General features: G+C 50.6%; 1 protein-coding gene across 1 annotated transcript; it reads left to right on the top strand.

The window, feature by feature from the left end:
• Positions 1-10,865: 10,865 nt before the first annotated feature.
• Positions 10,866-19,568, top strand: LOC135966996 (pepsin A-4). Its single transcript, XM_065528101.2, has 9 exons — positions 10,866-10,972; positions 11,334-11,496; positions 13,762-13,879; positions 14,761-14,879; positions 15,559-15,758; positions 16,649-16,765; positions 17,789-17,933; positions 18,035-18,133; positions 19,256-19,568. The coding sequence occupies exons 1-9, from the start codon at positions 10,917-10,919 to the stop codon at positions 19,403-19,405; spliced, it is 1,167 nt and encodes a 388-aa protein (XP_065384173.1). The 5' UTR covers positions 10,866-10,916; the 3' UTR covers positions 19,406-19,568.
• The last annotated feature ends 1,327 nt before the right edge of the window (positions 19,569-20,895 follow it).

Here is a 20,895-nt window from a genome sequence, read left to right as displayed (position 1 = left end):
GGTTTTGTGGAGCTGCTTCTCTTTGCTGGTCTTTTTCCTTCACATCACTGGGGTTAGAACGCCAGGGCAGGGACCAAAATGACCACATCCACTTGGATGACACCCAACAGAGTGACCCCAGCAGCGGACACTTCATGGTAGAGCCAAGAAGACAGAGGCCTGCAGGGGGCTGTGCTGGAAGCATCATAAAACGACCTGGGGGCCAAAAATGCTGGGCTCATTCTCTTCTCATAGAAGGGACAGTGAGAGCTGAGATTGTGCCATTGTACTCCAGCCTGGGCAACACAGAGAGACTCCGTCTCAAAAAAAAAAAAAAAAAGAAAGAAAGAAAGAGAGAAAAAAAAAGAAAAAATAGCACTGAAGCTCTTAGTTGAGGGAGTCAACTTCTTACTTCTCCCAAAACCAGTAAGAGATTATGACAAGGCTGGGAGCAGTGGCTCATACCTGTAATCCCAGCACTTTGGGAGGCTGAGACAGACAGGTCACAAGTTTGAGACCAGCCTGGCCAACATGGTGAAATCCCGTCTCTACTCAAAATGCAAAAATTAGCTGGGCGTGGTGGTGCGTGCCTGGAATCCCAGCTACTCGGGAGGCTGAGGCAGGAGAATCGCTGGAACCGGGAAGGTGGAGGTTGCAGTGAGCTGAGTTCGCACCATTGCACTCTAGCCTGGGCAACAGAGTGAGACTGCAGCTCAAAAAAAAAAAAAAAGAGACAAAGATCATGAGGAAAGGAAAGCAATCAGGAGAGCCAGGAGAGGTGGACACTAATGGCGATGTCCCTAAGTAGACAGGATAGGGCAGTGTTGTCTGCAAGACATGGACAGGAGAAGTGGAAGAAGCTGATACCCCACAGTCTTCCAGGACGCCCCTGTGATTCGCTGGTGACCAAGACTCACTGTCAATCTCCCACAAGGTCCCAGGCACAAGACCCTGAACACATCTGTTTCCCCGTCTGTAACAAACAGAATGGTGTTCCACTTCCCTGAGCAGAGGCTGTGAGACAGAGAATTAAGCACGCTCAGTAGCATATATGCCCTAGAAAGGCAAAGAGGAAATGGAGCAGTTTCTCAGACTGAGCTTGGTAGCAAAACGTACAATGGAAAACATAGTTTCTAAATAAGTACAGAACACACTACGTTCCAGGCCCTTCCCCAGGGCTCACCAGCTACAGTTCCCAATCAAAGGCTCTGATAAGTCCTGCTGCAAAGTGATCTGTTTCATTTTAACTCAGCTCAGCTTGATCTCAGACTCTCTCTTGCTAGGAAGTCTATTACAGCCCTGGGCCTCTCAGCATGCACACTGGGAAAATTTCCATAGCTCCTGCTTCTGGTAACAGCCAACCCAGGCTGTCTGCTGAAGGCAGGGCCAGAGGCTGGAGCTGGGCTGTAGGAGGGCCAAGGATGATCTCCAACACCCAGTCTCCCCGGGGTCACTCTCACCCTCCCAAGCCCACTTTCCATAGCTGAGTCAACTTTATGAAACATACATTTCGTCTCATCCCTTCCTTGCTTAAAACTCTTAATGCCTTCTTGCCATTGCCTTTGGAACAAAACAGCAAATCTTTGGCATAGTTCTAGGTCCTGTGTGCTCCTTTCCCTCAAAACCTTCCCTGCCTCACTCTGATCCCACTGCCCTGAGCTCCCTCCACCCTGGCTCCCACGGCCACGATAACCCAAGTGCTTTCCCACCTCCAGACTTTGCACATGCTGTTTCCTTTGCCTGGGTTGCCTTTCCCTCTTTCTTGCCTTGCTAACACCTAGCATCTGCAGACGTGGCTTAAATGTCACTTCCCAACCAGGTGCGGTGGCTCACACATATAATCCCAGCACTCTGGGAGGCCGAGGTGGGCAGATGAACTGAGGTCAGGAATTGGAGACCAGCCTGGCCAACATGGTGAAATCCCATCTCTACTAAAAATACAAAAAATTAGCTTGGCGTGGTGGCGGGCACCTGTAATCCCAGCTACTCGGGAGGCTGAGGCAGGAGAATCGCTTGAACCCAGGAGGCAGACGTTGCAGTGAGCTGAGATCACGCCATTGTATTCCAGCCTGGGCAAAAAGAGTGAAACCCACCTCAAAAAAAAAAAGTCACTTCCCTGTAAAAGTGATCAGCCCTCCCTGACCACTCTCCCATAGAGCCTGGGCCCACCTTATCCCTCATGGTACTTGGCACGACTTGTAACGACACATTTAAGTGTTTCAGATTCACAAGGGCAGGGATGGTTATCGTATTTAGGGTTGAAGCCTGAGCAGAAAGAACAGGGCTTGGCACATAGTAGGTGGTCCCTAAATTGTTGCTGAATGAGTGATTAGCGACGATGTTTTAAAAGGAAACAACTCAGATCGGATGAGAGTATGAGATGTGGAGAGGGTTTGACAAAGGCCACGTGAATGACAACAGGGGGGTCAGCTCCCACCCCCACCAACATTCCATCCTCCTCACATTTTGTCATGGGATAAGCAGGTGGATATCTCAAGTTTCTGGGAAGGAATTTCACCCTGTCCTGGCTCCTTTGCTGGATTTCTTTTTCTGACATTTCCCACGTAGCTACTTTGAAGCTAGGCAGTGTGCTAGGCTCCAGGGATACGGGTAGGCCTTCCTGGATGCTATCTGTTCTCCTGCGCCTGGCCCCATCCTTTCTTCCTCCCCCATCTCAACCCCAACAGCTGCAGCTCAGCCTCTCTTTCCCAGCACCTCTTTCATTCCCACCCTGGGATTCCCGAACCCAGCCAGCATCTAAAGAGCTTCCTCATTAGACAGATCATTTGACCGGAAAGCCCTGTGCCAACATATCCGAAGGGATCCTCCCTATGTTGCTGCACAAGAGACGATGAATTCACAAGCCTTTGCTGCAGTCTCAGGTCTCTGCTTCATGCGTCTTCCTCTAAGGCCTTGGGGGTCTAAGCACAGCTCCTTCTGTTCTTTTCATTCACACTCGTCCAGGAGTGTTATTTTAATCTCACAGGTCTCCTGCCCCATCCATCCTCACCTGTCCCAAATGATCACTCCACACATTGCTGGTGGAAGTGTAAATTGGCACCACCCTAAGGAGCATGATGTGGCTGTTTCTGTCAAAACTTGAAGGGGTGGCCTGCCCCTCCACACCTGTGGGTGTTTCTCGTTAGGTGGAACGAGAGACTTCAGAAAAGAAATGAGACACAGAGACAAAGTACAGAGAAAGAAAAAGTGGGCCCAGGGAACCGGCGCTCAGCTTACAGAGGACCCACGCCAGCACCAGTCTCTGAGCTCCCTTAATATTTACTGATAATTATCTTTACCATCTTAAAGATAAGGGAGTGGCTGGACAATAGGATCATGGTAGGGAGGAAATCAGCAGTAAGACATATGAACAAAAATCTTGTGACATGAATAAGTTTAAAGGAAAATGCTGTGCCTTGAGATGCATATGCAAACATCTCCATAAACCTTTGAGCAGCATTGTTTCAGCCTATCACATGGGGAGAAACCTTGGACAATACCTAGCTTTCCTAGGCAGAGGTCCCTGCGACCTTTGGCCTTGTACGTGTCCCTGGGTAGTTGAAATTAAGGGAATGGTGATGACTTTTAACCAGCAAGCTGCCTTCTGGCACTTGTTTAACAAAGACACATCCTGCACAGTCCAAAATCCATTAAACCTTGAGTCACCACAGCACATGTCTCTTGCAAGGACAAGGTTGGGGGTAGGGTCACAGATTAACAGCATCTCAAATACAGAACAAAATGGAGTCTCTTATATCTACTTCTTTCTATATAGACACAGTAACAGGCTGATCTCTTTCTTTTCCCCACAAAAACTAAAAATGCATATGCTGGCCGGGCTCAGTGGCGCATGCCTGTAATCCCAGCACTTTGGGAGGCTGAGGCAGGTGAATCACCTGAGATGAGGAGTTTGAGACCAGCCAGGTCAACATGGTGAAACCTCATCTGTACTAAAAATACAAAATTAGTCGGGCGTGGTGACACATGTCTGTAATTCCCAGCTACTTGGGAGGCTGAGACAGGAGAATCTCCTGAACCTGGGAGGCAGAGGTTGCAGTGAGCCGAGATGGCGCCATTGCACTTCAGCCTGGGCAACGGAGCGAGATTCTGTCTCCAAAAAAAGCAAAAGAATGATCAATGTTCAAGACGATAAATATGCTAATTACTCTGATCTGATCACTAAACATTATATGTACGGAAACACCCCTATGTACCCATAAATATGGACAATTATTACATTTGAATTAAAAAGAAAGGAGCCAGGCACAGTAGCTCACGGTGTAACCCCAGCACTTGGAAAGGCCAAGGTGGGAGGACGGCTTGAGCCCAAGAGTTCAAGACCAGCCTGAGCAACACAGCAAGACTTCATTTCCATTGTTTTTAATAAATAAATAAGAGGAAAAGAACGAAGATGTATATTATAAGAGAATATTCATAGAGCACTGTTCCTAAGAACCCCACACTGGAAGCTACCCAAATGCCTAGGAACTGAAAAAGAGATAAGTAAAGGGTATATTGATGCAGTGGAATAATACATAGCAATGAACAGGACTGAGTAACAACTCCACACGACACCAGTCGCGGATGCCTCAACTAAACATGATTTTGAGCAAAGAAGCTCAATGCAAATAAAGTGCTTGTTATGTGGTACTGCTTATCAAAAGTACAAAAACAGGTGAAATGTATCTTTGCTGTTTGGATATTAGAGTAGTGATATGCTTGGTTTGGCACTGGGGTAGTGACTGGGAAGAGCCTGGGGTGCGGTCCGGGGGTACCTGACATGCTCTTTTGCTGGGTCTGGGTTGTGGTTACATGCGTGTGCTTGGTTTGTGAAAATTCATCAAGCTATTTCTTACGATATGCACCTTTCTGTGTGCATACAATATTTCAAGAAAGGTTTAAAAATGATAACGTAGATTTCTAAAAAATTACTTGCAAAGTACAGGACCATGGTATTTCTTTTAAAAGCAGGTTCAGGGTACAGATAAAGTAGCACAGCAGATGTGAGCTGAGCTCATCAAAACGGGTTGGTTGCAAAGCAACATGTGCCATATCTTGTGGTGCTATATTTGCAAGTAAACCAATATATTAATTTACTATGCTAACGGTGCTTAGCGCTAGGTAGTGGGGTTATAAGTCATTTCACAATTTTTCTTTACCTATGAATAATCTAAAATGATCATGTATTACTTCTATAGTTGAGCCAAAAATGTTATCATAAATTTAACTTTAAAAACCTGCTTGCATCTTTGGAGAAACAGCCCAGCTCTGGGACTGGGGAGTGGAAAACACATTGTTCTCTTTGTTGTTGGAAGATCGTGTCCCTGGGGTGAGACCTTGATTGAAAGCTGCTAGGGGACCAGCCGCCACAATGCTTATCAGACCAGCTCGATAACACTTATCCTGCTTAAGTGCTCCGTCTCAGGCTTGCCATAATTGGGTTCCTTAGATCTCATTGCATTGCTTGATTTGATTCGTTCATGGAACATTTCTGAACACCTGGGCCCTTGGCAGGGGCTACCCTGCATCAGAGACACTGCAACCAGTGCCCCTGAAAGCCAGGCACTACCATACTGAGGACCAGGCAGGGCTAATGGCAAAATAAACGTTGTTATCTAATCTTTCTGCCGGGCCAGTCTGGTACAATGAGATGATGTGGCTTCCTTGCTGGCAGCCACAGATCAGCCCTGGCTGACAATCAGATCTCATGGGAGCATGTGATGGCAGAATCAGGATTCCCTTTTCCATCCCAAGGGTTCCTCTGGTAACAGGGGCTGGGTGGAATGGCTTCTCCAAGTGCTCCTGGGATGGAGGCTGCAGCCATCATGGAATGTACATGTCACACACTAACCCATGAACAGAAACCGGGTGGATGTACATGGTCACACAGTCTGGTCAGGGACCAGAGTCCCCTGAGACCCAGGTTCAGCTCCCACCTGTGTCATTACTTGGTTATGTGAACCTGCACTGATCACTTAACCCCTCTGAGCTATGTCAGTTGGGAAAAACTGGGGATAATCGTATAATAATTCTTTTTAAAAATAATTCAAAGCATTCAGAAAAGCACAAAGAGCCACAGAAATATAAGCACTGCTGTGTTGAGGGAGGTTTGCAGATGACCTGACCAACAATGTCACCTTTCCCCTTTTCAGATCACTCACATTGCCTGAGCAGAAAACCACCTAGCAGAGCACTGAAAAGGTCTCAAAACACAGAAGAGCAAGAGGCAGCCAGGTGGATCTTTCTGGAGATTTCAACGAGGTTTCCAGTCCTGTTTTCTATTGCTGAAGACACTGATGACAATTTAACACACATTTCATGACTTACAACAACTCACATTGACTATCTCACAGTTTCTGTGGCTCAGGAATCCAGGCTCCATTCAACTGAGGCCTCTGTCAGTCAGGGATGTCAGCCTGGTCTGTGGTCTCATCTGAGGCTCGACTGGAGAAGGATCTGCCTACATGCTCACACGGTTGCTGGCAGGATTCAGTTACTTACAGATTGTCACACTGAAGGCCTCAGTTCCTTGCTGGCTGTTGGCTGGAGGCCACCCTTGGTTCCTTCCCCTTGGGCCTCTTTATAGGGCAGCTTTCTTTCTCAGAGCCAGCAAGGGGAAGAGTCTATACAGAGAGTGTGCTAGCAAGACACAAGCTACGAGCCTGTATAATGTAATCGCAGAAGCAACATCCCATCTACTTTGCTGTATCCTGTTGGTTAGAAGCAAGTCCTGCCTACACAAAAGGGGAGGGGATTACACAGGGGTGTGAACACCAGCAGCATGAATAATTGAGGGCCATCCTAGAGTCTCTCTGCCATACCCCTGAATTGGTGGTAGCAAGCATGCCAGCATCCCTCAGGGTGCTAAAATCTCCAATGTGGAGAAACATTTTCATCCTCACCAATCTGAGAGCTTCCCCTCAATGCGATCCAAATATCCATCCACGTGTAAAGAAAGAGCCCCTTCCACACCAGCTTTCCCTTTAACTGATCACAAACCCACCAAATGCATGGCGTATTCCTACCATGCTCAGGGATGTACCCCCAGCAGCTAGAGCATCCCTGCACGGTACACAGCGAGTGCACAATCAGGCATTCGAATGAATGTGTTAAGGTGCTTGCAGGTTTCTGCCTGGGGAATCTTCCTTCTACTTCCCAAATATACTTCTCCTCTGCTCAAAATTCCCATGTGGGCCCAAGACAAGCTGTGCCCCCAAAACCAGCACCCATCCTTGGGCTCCAAACTCCCTCCCTTCCATCTGGTGGCAGCCTTGAGTGAGGGGATTCCATCTGGTGCCCCCAAAACTTAGGCAGGCATCGTCAGGACCATCAAGTTCTTCATATGACTGCTAGGATCAACCCATACTTAAGGTGATGGATACTCCAAATACCCTGACTTGATCATTACTCTTTCTATGCATGTAACACAATATCACAGGTACCCAAAAAATATGTAAAATATTATGTTTCCATAAAGAGAGAGAGGGCCAGGTGTACTGTGGTTCACTGTAATCCCAGCACTTTGAGAGGCTGAGGCAGGTGGATCACTTGACCCAAGCAGATGGAAACCAGCCTGGGTCACATAGTGAAGCCCTGTCTCTACAGAAAATACAAAAGTTAGCTGGGTGTGGTGGCTCATGCCCTTAGTCCCAGCTACTTGGAGCCTGAGGCCAGAGGACTGTTTAAGCGTGGGAGGTTGAGGCTGCAGTAAGCCATGACCATCCCACTACATTCCACCCTGAGTGACAGAATAAGACCCTGTCTCAAAAAAAAAAAAAAAAAAAAAAAAGACAGAGAGAGAGAGGCTTGAGAGGGAGGACAGAGAGAGGAAGAGAAGCAGGCACCTGAAGACGTGAACGTGGGAAATACAAGGGCTAGTCATACTGGAGAGAGATTGACAGTTAAAAAAACAAACAAACGGCCGGGCGCGGTGGCTCAAGCCTGTAATCCCAGCACTTTCGGAGGCCGAGACGGGAGGATCACGAGGTCAGGAGATCGAGACCATCCTGGCGAACATGGCGAAACCCCGTCTCTACTAAAAAAAAATACAAAAAACTAGCCGGGCGAGGTGGCGGGCGCCTGTAGTCCCAGCTACTCGGGAGGCTGAGGCAGGAGAATGGCGTGAACCTGGGAGGCAGAGCTTGCAGTGAGCTGAGATCCGGCCACTGCACTCTTGCCTGGGCGACAGAGCAAGACTCCGTCTCAATTAAAAAACAAACAAACAAACAAACAAACAAAAGAAAAAATAATGAGCCCAGGATTCACATTTGGGGCACAAACATGTCAACTAACAGGGAAGTCTGAAATGTCCACGTGTTTCCTACTAACCACCACTGTCCCTGAACTTATCCACACTGCCCACTTCTGAATACTTACCTGGAGGCACTAGGGGTAACTTGGAGATTTTATAGAACCTGTAGCTCTCATGGCTGGACAGTCTGAGGATGCCCCAGGGGATGTGATTTCAGAACAAGACCCTGAGACAGGGCTTCCTATCTACCTGGTGACCTACCACCTCCCCTGTCCTCTTCCCCAGTAATTTATGCATCAGAGTTTTCACTCTACTTTGTCCACTCTATAAAAGCTCACAAAGTGGAGGATCCATTGCGTTGGTAAGCATTCTCTTTTTTGTTGTTGGTGTTGTTTGTTTGTTGGTTTGAGACGGAGTCTAGCTCTGTCGCCCAGGCTGGAGTGCAGCGGCAGGATCTCCGCTCACTGCACTGTGTCCGGAATTGGTTCCTTCCGGTGGGTTCTTGCTCTCGCTGAATTCAAGAATAAAACCGCGGACCCTCATGGTGAGTGTTACAGTTCTTAAATATGGTGAGCCCGGGGTTTGTCCCTTCACATGTTCAGATGTGTCCGGAGTTTCTTCCTTCCGGTGGGTTCGTGGTATCGCTGGCTTCAGCAGTGAAGCTGCAGACCTTCTCGGTGAGTGTAACAGCTCTTAAAGGTGGCGTCCAGAGTTGTTCCTTCCTCCCGGTGGGTTCCTGATCTCACTGGCTTCAGGAGTGAAGCCGCAGACCTTCGCAGTGAGTGTTACAGCTCATGAAGGTAGTGCACACCCAGAGAGTGAGCAGCAGCAAGATTTATTGCAAAGAGCGAAACAGCAAAGCCTCCACAGCCTGGAAGGGGACCCGAGCGGGTTGCCGCTGCTGGCTCCGGTGGTCTGCTTTTATTCCCTTACTTGGCCCCACTCACATCCTGCTGATTGGTCCATTTTACAGAGAGCGGATTGGTGCATTTACAATCCATTAGCTAGATACAAAAGTTCTCCAACTCCCCACCCCATTAGCTAGACACACAATGCTAACTGGAGCATTTACAAACCTTTAGCTAGGCACAGAGTGCTGATTGGTGCATTCACAATCCTTTAGCTAGACACAAAAGTTCTCCAAGTCCCCACCCGACTCAGAAGCCCAGCCGGCTTCACCTCTCACAACCTCTGTCTGCTGGGTTCAAGCGATTCTCCTGCCTCAGCCTCTGGAGTAGCTGGCATTACAGGCACCCACCACCATGTCCAGCTAACTTTTCTACTTTCAGTAGAGACAGGGTTTCTCTATGTTGGCCAGGCAGGTTTTGAACTCCTGACTTCAGGTGATTCACTTGCCGCAGCCTCCCAAAATACTGGGATTACAAGCGTGAGCCGCGGCACCCAGCTAAGCATCCTCTTTCTAAGTCACTCACCCACGAGTATGAATTCTTTGCCCAGATTGCTGTGCTCCATTGTAGCTGACTTCAGCCCAGTTATAAGCCTGGAGCACCTGGAGAAATCACACCCAGGTGGGATCTCAAAGGTGGAGAGTGTGGGAAGGGAGCAAAAGAAAGAGAAGAGGTGCAGAAAGGGAGGGACACAGATTCCAAAGAAATACCTGGCCTGTCTCAAGTTTGCCTCCTCCAGGAAGGGAAGGCAGCATTCTGCCGGTGCTCTCTCCCTCCTCCCCCATGTACTGCGCACATCTCCTTCCCAGACTCAGCCCAGTAGCCACCAAAAGCAAGCCAGAAGTGCCATAGCCTAGACAGATGTCCAACAACCTCACACAATGAACTTATGTGGGGAATTGTGTCCTTAGTCCCAAATGACCGAACCCCCAGTGTGCTGTGGATAAGCAGTGACCACAACCAGTACCACCTATCACTGAGTCGGGGAGCTGCTCTCTAAGAACCCCAGCTGCATGCCCCACTGGGGCACATCAGGCCACCTGGGGCTCCTTCCCATCTGTCCAATGCTGTGTCAAACGCACTTGTAACCAACTTTGTGGAAATGCTCAGCTTGTAAAGTGTTAATGTGGGCCTTTGTCAATGCTTAAGAAATAACTCTGTGACTAAGCGACAGAGCAAAACTCAGTCAGAAAGAAAGAGCAAAAGAATGTCAGAAAGAAAAAAGGAAGAAAGAAAGGAAAGGAAAGGAAGGAAGGAAGGGAAAGGAGGGAAGGATGGAAGGAAGGAAAGAGAAAGGAAGGAAGGAAGGAAGAAAGAAAGAGAGAGAGAGAAAGAAAGAAAGAAAGAGAAAGAAAGAAAGAAAAGAAAGAGAGAAACAGAGAAAGAAAAAGAAAGAAAGAGGTAGGGAGGAAGGGAGGTAGGAAGGAAGAAAGGAAGGAAGGAAGGAGGGAAGGAAAGAGAAGGAAAAGAAAAGAAAAACTAACCCTCCAGGCCATTGCTCCTCTCTTTCCCTGCGGGTCCACCCCCATGGCAACCCCCCCCACCCCCACAATGGTGCAAGGTTACAGTGGAAAGTGCCTCCGCTGGGACAGTCTCAGAACTTGGCTCGGGTCAGCGACAATCTTATCAGGAGCTTTTCTGTTTGGGATCAGGGGAACGGGTGACTTTCCGAGAATGATAAGATGGGACCCAAGTTGTATATAAGGGGCAGCTCATGCTGCTGCTCTGCACCTTCCTCCCGTCTTGCTTCTCCCTGGAGTTGGGACCTGGGAAGAACCATGAAGTGGCTGCTGCTGCTGGGTCTGGTGGCGCTCTCTGAGTGCATCATCTACAAGTGAGTCCCAGTGGATTGGGTGTGAAGACGCCTGCCTCCCACATCGCCCTTCTTTACTCCTGTGTCTTCCTTCTTCCCTTTTTTCTCTCTCTCTCTTCGGCTGTCTCCATCCCCCTTCTCTGCCTCTCTCTCCAACCTTTGGGAGGCAGCTCTGCAGACGTGGTTAAAACTCAGGCCTAGCCTGAGTCTGGTTCCCAGCTCCATCCCTAGTCAACTTAACTTCTTTGCATTATTGCGCAGACGTGGGAGCGTCTCCCTTCCTTCTTCCTCTCTTAGAACAGCTTCCCTTCCCTTCTGGGGCTGCCACAGCACCCGGCGAGCAGAATCCTCGCCTAATTCCTCTTCCTCCTCCAATCCACAGGATCCCCCTCGTCAGAAAGAAGTCCTTGAGGCGCAATCTGTCTGAGCGTGGCCTGCTGAAGGACTTCCTGAAGAAGCACAACCTCAACCCAGCCAGCAAGTACTTCCCCCAGGCGGAGGCGCCCACCCTGATAGACGAACAGCCCCTGGAGAACTACCTGGATGTGAGTGTGTGGGCAAGCGGCGGGGCCGGCTCTGAGGACTTGGCCGGCAGGAAAGAGAGTTTCCCTGGGGTCTTGGAGGATGGGCCGGGGCTCTGAGGCTCCAGGCAGTGACCCAGGGTCTCCCCCTTGATATCAGTGGCCCCGGGCAGGCAGGAAAGCTCACACTCAGAGCTGTTGCTTTTTGTTCATTCATTCATTCCTTCGCTCGTTCATGCAATGTTTATTCCTTCTGAGCTCCTCGTTACATGTCAGGGCCTGTGCTGGGCTCAGGGGAAAACAGCGGTGAGCAAAGTCATAGTCTAGGAGACCAAGACAGTAATCAAGGAGTCTTGCAAACCAATGAAAAGAACAGGCAGCAGGAGGACCACAGAGTGAAGGTGTCACACTGCGAGACTCTGCCACTTGGGCAGGGAGCCTCCGCGGAGCCATGCAGGAAGAGCGGGAATATCCAAGAGAAGACAGAACTCCGCACAGCCTGATCACTTGTGCCGAACCCTGTGCAGGCGGGAGCACAGGGCATTTGAAGGAGAGCCCAGAGGGAGGGAAGAAGGGTGCTGCAGACTGCGGCCCGAGGAGCCGAGGGGTGGACGGAGAGAGGCTCCATCCTAACTGCCACTGATTTATCTCAAACAGGGGGTGACAAAACCAGATCTGAGTTTCAGAAAGATCACTCTGACTTTATTATTTGAGACCCGACAGCAAACACCCTGCCTTCCCACAGATATCGTATGTCCCCTCTGTGCCTGGCACAGGGCAGAGGGCACAGAGCAGTGATGACTGTGGTTCAGAGATTGGCCTCTGCCATCCAGCAGACCTGGTGCAAATGTGGGTTCTAGCGCCTCTAAGTCACAGGACCTTGGCCAAGACATTTAAATCCTCTGAGCCCGTTTCTTGGTCTGGAAAACAGAAACACTAATATCTACCAACAGAGGTTGTTGCTAGGAATTAACGCAATCATGTTTTCTGGAGTGCTTAGCATGGGGTCTGGCAGGCCCTTGGTAAGAGGCTTAGTTAGCGCATTTATTTAGTTAACAAATATTTAACAAATATTGGCACCTCTCTATGTGCCAGAGGCTATGCAAGTTGCCAAAACGATGGTGAATAAGCAAAGTTCCTGGAGCTTATATTCTACAGGGGATGACAGATAAGCAAGCGTGGAGGATAATTTCAGGTACTGATGAGGGCCAAGACAAATTAATTTATTGGAGTATGAGGAAAAAGAAGATCGAGAGAGGGCAAATTTAGATAAAGTGGTCATGGAAGGCCTGTTGGCAGAGGGGACATTTGACTAGAGACCTGAATCATTGATTTTTGAAAAAAGGATCAACCAAAGAAAGATCTAGAATAAACATTTTCCTAGCACAAGGTATAGCCAGTGCAAAAGCCCTAGGGCAGGAGGGACTGCTCATCGTCAAGGAGCAGCAAGCAGACCAGTGTGGCGAGAACAGAGCCAGCAAGGGGGGAAAATGCTGCCACTCAGAAGAAAAATACTGGTTGGTTGGCTGAGGTGGGTGGATCACTTGAGGTCAGGAGTTCCAGACCAGCCTGGAAACATGGTGAAACCCCGTCACTACTACAAATACAAAAATTAGCCGGGCGTGATGGCACACACCTGTCATCCCAGCTACTTGGGAGGCTGAGGCAGGAGAATCACTGGAACCCAGGAGGCAGAGGCTGCAGTGAGCCGAAATCGCGCCACTGCACTCCAGCCTGGGTGACAGAGCGAGACCCCGTCTCAAAAAAAAAAAAAAAAAAAAAAAAAGAAGAAAACTACTGGCAATGCCCTTTCTTGCAACCTGCTCACACATCTAGATGTAGAAATAAGAAAACTGGCCAAGTTTCCATCTTTAGGTGGCTTGCTTAGCTTCTGATAAAAAATTTAAGGCACAAGCACTTAAGCTGTCATTTGCCCAGTGCTAGAAGGTTCCATCCCCATCCTCTGAGAACATGTGCTGTAAGGATGGGAAGACTGTGACACACAAGACAATGGCTGAAGAGGGAACAGCAGACTGTTAGATGCTTGTGGTGCTTAGGAGAGAGCAGAGGGTAAATTGGGGGAGCAATCAGGGAATACTTCAAGGAGGAAGGCACACCAGGACTGGGCTTTCAGGGATGAAGGCAGTGGCTGGGAAGGAATGACAAGAACTGTGAGGAAGGAAGGAAAAGGTAGAGAGATGGGCTGAGGAGATGACCCAGAGAGAGCCCCTAGGGAGGCCCCGACAGAGAGACCCCGGTCTATGAACTGCCCTGTCCCGGCCTCGGCAGGTGGAGTACTTCGGCACTATCGGCATCGGAACCCCTGCCCAGAATTTCACCGTCGTCTTTGACACCGGCTCCTCCAACCTGTGGGTGCCCTCAGTCTACTGCTACAGTCTCGCATGCAGTAAGTTCCCAGCCTGCCCCACCCCACTCTCGCTCCCCAGCACCAGCTGACCCTGGGGAACCCTGGACACCCATGGGCTTCAGACACCTCCCCCCTCAAACCTGCTGGAGCCACTCCACAGGCATTTACTGAGCACCTACTATGTGCCAAGCACTGGGCGCAGGTGCTCCACGGGGTAAAGGGATGAGTGATATGACCCCTGCGGTCAAAGACTTTCCAGGCTGAGGGGAGAGAGAAGCTCCCCAAAATAACCACAGCCTGGGAGAGGAAGTGTAGGGGCCCAAAGCAAGACAGGGCCAAAGGGCTGGAGGAGAGCCCGCCAGGAAAGAGTCCAGTGTGTGTGAGAAAATGGCTCCAAAGCCTGGCTAGGACATGCTGGAGATGAGTGCTGAGCTCGTTTTTTTAAGAACAAAAAAATTTTAAAAATGATTGGTTTGCTAACGAAAGAGAGTTTGTCTTTGGAGGTCATGAGCAATGTGTGTTGCGGGTTCCTTCCTCTTCTAATGTATTCACCTGAGTTTTAATTAACATGAGGTGCCTCTAGCTTCTTCCACATCGTAACAGGAGCACTGGCCGGGGGCTGGAGCGTGAAAGCGCTCATCACTGGGCAGCCACCAGCCTGCTCAGCTCAACGTTGGCCTTGGGGGGTCCCCAGCAGGCCCTTGGGGTTGGCTGGGGACCTGCCATCAGTGAAGGGTCCCAGTAGTTCAATGAGACAGGACAGAACTTGGCGTCTCTTGGGGTCCAAGGGTCTGGGGGAAAGGTCACTGCTCACCTCCAGAGCCCTTCCTGGGGCCAGGGCACCCCATCCCAGGAAGACATCCCAGCCTGTGACCTTCACCCAGCTCTCAGAGGCTGACAATCACCGCTTTCCCTTGCAGTGGACCACAACCTCTTCAACCCTCAGGATTCCTCCACATACCGGGCCACCAGCAAGACAGTCTCCATCACCTACGGCACCGGCAGCATGACAGGCATCCTCGGATATGACACTGTCAAGGTGGGCGCCTGTAGGCTGCCGCTGCATCCCGCCATCAGGCACCCCCAGAATAAGCTTATTCCAGCAAGATGAGTCTCGGTGATCACAAAAGTAACCTGATTGGGGGTGCAGGTCGGGGAGAAGCAGCAGAGATGTCACAGACGTTGCTAGCTCGGGTGGCAGTGAGTAAAAGGGTGGGCTGCCGGGAGCCATAAGCCAGCCTCAGCTCCACCCAAGCAGAATGTTATGGAGGGTGGGGAGAGTCCGTAAAGGCTCAATTCTCTACTAGCACCTCCTCTTCTTCCTCCTTCTCCCGACCTGCAGCAGCCCCCCCACGTCAGGAAATCTCCACAAGCCCTCTCTGCTACTTTTGGGGCATGGCAGAGGTCAAAGGCCCTGATTCGCCCGGGGTCTGCTTTGCATTTCTTCATCCGTAACACAAACACACAGTGAATCTGTTCTCCAGCAAAATCTCACACTGAGTCATAGACCGTGGCCATCTGCAGATCAGATGCCATGGTTACCTCCAGCAGAGGAACGAGCATTCCAGGAGACAGTCCCTCTCCCCTCCTTCCGGGCTGATACCCTGGCAGCCAAGTCCTGCATGGGATGAACCAGGGCAGCTGTGGGCCTGAGGCTGGCACCCAGAGCTCAGTGAACGTGACCTGAGGGTGAACATCATCTCGGTTCCCCCACCCAGGTTGGAGGCATCTCGGACACCAATCAGATCTTCGGCTTGAGCGAGACCGAACCCGGCTTCTTCCTGTATTTCGCTCCCTTCGACGGCATCTTGGGGCTGGCCTACCCCAGCATTTCCTCCTCCGGGGCCACACCTGTCTTTGACAACATCTGGAACCAGCGCCTGGTTTCTCAGGACCTCTTCTCTGTCTACCTGAGCGCGTAAGTTGGGTGGAGAGGGGCCTCCTCCCACCTCCCCCTCCAGAGGTCACAGTGTTCTGGCCCAGCAGCAGCTGTCCAAGGCTGGCTGCGATGGAGAGGGTCTTGGGAAGCAAGGGATTTGGAAAGTCAATGTCTGAGGGTGGAGAAATGTGTCTTTGGAGAGTGATAGGGCCAAGTCTCTCTCTGTCGGGCCATGTGCACTCCATCTCATTTACCAGCGTCTTTGTCCCTTGATGTGCACAACTCAAATGTCATCAGCCATTTGCCCCCCAGTGCCAGTTCCGTCGTACTTGGCCCCCAAAGATGCCATTGAAAGTGAATACACTTGGGCAGGCGCAGTGGCTCATGCCTGTAATCCCAGCACTTTGGGAGTCTGAGACGGGAGGATCACCTCAAGTCAGGAGTTCAAGACCAGCCTGGCCAAAGTGGCAAAACCCCGTCTCTACTAAAAAATACATTCCCCTGGGGGTGAAACTCCTCCCAGCTAAGAACAAGAGATGTCTACCATCAAGTCCTTAAGAGCCGACACTGTCACCCATTCACATCCCTGGGGTCGCCATGGCTACTAGAGTGAGTACCACGGTGGAAACCACACACTCAACCTAAAAGACCCGTGTTCTTCCAAACGTAGTTCCACCACTCCCCCGCTGTGTGACCTTGGGCAGGTGGCCTCACCTCCCTCAGGCTCAGTGTCCTCATGGTAAGTGGAAATAACAGTGACAGTGTCCACTGCGTGGGCCCTGGCCTATGAGGACAAGAAACCACATTTGTCACACCCCAGGACAGCCTGCCAAGTGCCCAATCAAGGGTAGCTCTGAGGAGCCAACAGCAGATGTTCACACAAATGAACGAACAGAGAAATTCATGTCTTCTTCCCTCACTTTCCACAGCGATGACCAGAGTGGCAGCGTGGTGATATTTGGTGGCATTGACTCTTCTTACTACACTGGAAGTCTGAACTGGGTTCCTGTTTCTGTCGAGGGTTACTGGCAGATCTCCGTGGACAGGTGAGACTGCCACAGACAGGCAGCATCCAGGCCTGGGCCCCACATCCCATTTCCTTATGGATTCATAGTTAACCAGCTTTCCAGAATCCCCCCAGGGAGAGCTGACACAGGGGAACACACTCCAGGGGGAAGGCGGAAGTTGACCCAGCCAGAGAAACCCTAGAAAGACACGTCCCGGGCGGAGGAGGGAAGAGCTGTCTGGGAAGCCGAGACTCTACAAGGGTCAGATAGCCACTGTCCTAATAGTCACGGAGGCAGAACAATCCACCAGCATCCCTGGGGAAAGCTGGGCAACCACCTGTCCACACATCTCAATTTAACGGGCCTGGAAACCAGCAATGCTCCTCCCACTCGAGGAGACGTGTCACTTTCAGTGTAGAAGTAGGGCAAAATGGCTAAGAAATTGTGTGAAGTCATTTCTCAAGAGTGAACAATTTCCCAGGACAAGGACTTTCGGTACTAAAACCGGGACCATCCCAGGCAAAGCAGGACACATTGATCACCTCATGTCTGCCCAGCCATGCTAGCATTTCACCAGTTCCTCCAACTCCTGCCCCAGTCCTCTGGTCTCTGTCCCTCCCCGCATACCGTCCCCTGTTGATGTCCTCCTTCTCTCTTCACCTGCCTGGCATCCCTGGGTGTCTGCTCCCCTGGCTGCTTCCCTCCACCACCTCTCACCCTGGACCCTGTTTTGTTCCCTGCCGCACGCCTGGCTTATCATCCTGCCCTTCTGCCACCATAACTTATCTTGCCAGCCAGGCCGGGAGCTCCCTGCAGCCTGGAACTGTGAGGCTGTCTGGTTTAGCTTTGCGTTTCCCATGCCTGGCAGAGAGTAGGCACTTGCAAAATATTTGTTGGGTAAATGAATGCAGGATGAATGAATGTGTAAATGAGAGGAACAGAAATTTCACGCACTGGCCAATGGATGGGTGGGGAAGAAATGTCTGGGGTCACCTCCTGGTTCCCCCTTGGAGAGATGTACCCCTGAGGGCTCAGGAACCTTCACTTGCTTCTTGCCCTCAGCATCACCATGAACGGAAAGACCATCGCTTGCGCTAAGGGCTGCCAAGCCATTGTTGACACCGGCACCTCTCTGCTGACCGGCCCAACCAGCCCCATTGCCAACATCCAAAGCGACATCGGAGCCAGTGAGAACTCAGACGGCGAGGTGAGTCCAGCCCCGACGGCTCTGTTCTACACTCAAATAGTGGGTGTGCCAGGCACACGGGACCAAAACCCTTGTAACTTTTCTCACCTCACTCTTTCCAGATGGTGGTCAGCTGCTCAGCCATCAGCAGCCTGCCCGACATCGTCTTCACCATCAATGGAATCCAGTATCCTGTGCCACCCAGTGCCTACATCCTGCAGGTGAGGGGGCTCTGGACCATCCACTAGAGGGGCTCACACAGAATGTGGCCACAGAGTCCCCTCTGCAGAGGGAAAGTGCGCTTCCACGAGCTGAAGCCGAGAGGCAGAGGCAGACGAACATCTGCCCCAGACAGCTCCGGAGGGAAGGAACAGATTGAAAACAAACGCAGGAATAAGAACTCGGATACAGCCCCCTAAGGGAACAAGTGAAGCAAAGGTTAATGGAGGGAAAAGAGGATTCTATTTGGATCCCTGGGTCCAAGTCCTGGGTCTGAATTACCAGCCCATTGATTCTCAGCAAGCCACAGCTCATCTCAGCCTCAGTTTTCTCCTCCAAAATGTAGACATGGCAGCTTTCCCCACCCTCAGAGTGCGGTTAGGTTAACCAAGTGAGACTGATCACATCCAAGTGAGACTGAGCTACCAAGGGTTGGGTAAAGGGAAATCCTCATTTCCACAGGCTGGGGCTTCCGACACTCCTACCATCTCTACCAAGTAGCAAATCTTTAACTGTACGAGCCACAGGAAAACTCTCCCTTCTATTATTATAACGTCAGGTGGGAAACTGATTTTGCCAGTGGACTGATGTTACTCAACAAGAAGCACTGATGTCTGGGCTCCCCCAGTGATTCTGATTACATTAGGAGAGGGCAAGGCCTGAGCAATGGGATGGAGCTGCGGGAGTTCAAAGCTCCCCAGGTGACGTGCAGACAAGGTCACAGCCCAGTGACTTAGTGAGGCAAGAGGCTAACAGCTTCTCCGGTTTGCCCCTGGTCGGGATCACAATAATCATGAGAAAAGGCTGTGTGGGCTGAGTTTTCACACTCCTTCCTACCAGCTGAATTCTCCCCAAGGCCTTAGCTCTGATGCTGATGTCAGGGTTCCTGTGCCTGCCAGAAACACCAGATAATGTCCAGTAATGCGTAGAAACCAATCGTGCTGTGGACAGCTTCTACAGGCCGACTCCAGGCCAACAACAGCCGAATCCCTGGACACTGAGCCAGGAAGCTCCTCCTTGCACGTGCCTTGCAGCTGGACCAGGGCGCCCTGGATGTTTATCACCCAGTGCCTGTCACTGCTGAATCGGCGTCTCAACTCCACTTTTATTCTCCTTTTCTCCAGAGCCAGGGCAGCTGCACCAGCGGCTTCCAGGGCATGGACGTCCCCACCGAATCTGGAGAGCTTTGGATCCTGGGTGATGTCTTCATCCGCCAGTACTTCACTGTCTTCGACAGGGCAAACAACCAGGTCGGCCTGGCTCCCGTGGCTTAAGCCCAGGTCTTTCCAGCCACCTCCCAGGAAGATCTGACCTCCGTCCTCTGCCCACTTTAGATGTATCTAATTCTCCTGACTGTCCTTCCCAGGGGAGTGTGGAGGTCTTGGCCCTGTTCCCTGTCTTACCAATAATGTAGAATAAAAACATAACCTGCTGAAACAGGTTTTGTGGAGCTGCTTCTCTTTGCTGGTCTTTTTCCTTCACATCACTGGGGTTAGAACGCCAGGGCAGGGACCAAAATGACCACATCCACTTGGATGGCACCCAACAGAGTGACCCCAGCAGCGGACACTTCATGGTAGAGCCAGGAAGACAGAGGCCTGCAGGGGGCTGTGCTGGAAGCATCATAAAAAGACCTGGGGGCCAAAAATGCTGGGCTCATCGTCTTCTCATAGAAGGGACAGTGAGAGCTGAGATCGTGCCATTGTACTCCAGCCTGGGCAACACAGAGAGACTCCATCTCAAAAAAAAAAAAAAAAAAGAAAGAAAGAAAAGAGAGAGAAAAAAAGAAAAAATAGCACTGAAGCTCTTAGTTGAGGGAGTCAACTTCTTACTTCTCCCAAAACCAGTAAGAGATTATGACAAGGCTGGGAGCAGTGGCTCACACCTGTAATCCCAGCACTTTGGGAGGCTGAGACAGACAGGTCACAAGTTTGAGACCAGCCTGGCCAACATGGTGAAATCCCGTCTCTACTCAAAATGCAAAAATTAGCTGGGCGTGGTGGTGCGTGCCTGGAATCCCAGCTACTCGGGAGGCTGAGGCAGGAGAATCACTTGAACCGGGAAGGTGGAGGTTGCAGTGAGCTGAGATCGCACCATTGCACTCAAGCCTGGGCAACAGAGTGAGACTGCAGCTCAAAAAAAAAAAAAAGAGACAAAGATCAGGAGGAAAAGAAAGCAATCAGGAGAGACAGGAGAGGTGGACACTAATGGCGATGTCCCTAAGTAGACAGGATAGGGCAGTGTTGTCTACAAGACATGGACAGGAGAAGTGGAAGAAGCTGATACCCCACAGTCTTCCAGGACACCCCTGTGATTCGCTGGTGACCAAGACTCACTGTCAATCTCCCGCAAGGTCCCAGGCACAAGACCCTGAACACATCTGTTTCCCCGTCTGTAACAAACAGAATGGTGTTCCACTTCCCTGAGCAGAGGCTGTGAGACAGAGAATTAAGCACGCTCAGTAGCATATATGCCCTAGAAAGGCAAAGAGGAAATGGAGCAGTTTCTCAGACTGAGCTTGGTAGCAAAGTGTACAATGGAAAACATAGTTTCAAAATAAGTACAGAACACACTACGTTCCAGGCCCTTCCCCAGGGCTCACCAGCTACAGTTCCCAGTCAAAGGCTCTGATAAGTCCTGCTGCAAAGTGATCTGTTTCATTTTAACTCAGCTCAGCTTGATTTCAGACTCTCTCTTGCTAGGAAGTCTATTACAGCCCTGGGCCTCTCAGCATGCACACTGGGAAAATTTCCATAGCTCCTGC

Source organism: Macaca fascicularis, chromosome 14 (genome assembly GCF_037993035.2).
Source record: "Macaca fascicularis isolate 582-1 chromosome 14, T2T-MFA8v1.1".
Taxonomy (NCBI): Eukaryota; Metazoa; Chordata; class Mammalia; order Primates; family Cercopithecidae; genus Macaca; species Macaca fascicularis.
Note: the sequence above shows the minus strand (reverse complement) of the source record. Positions and strands in the feature narration are given on the sequence as shown.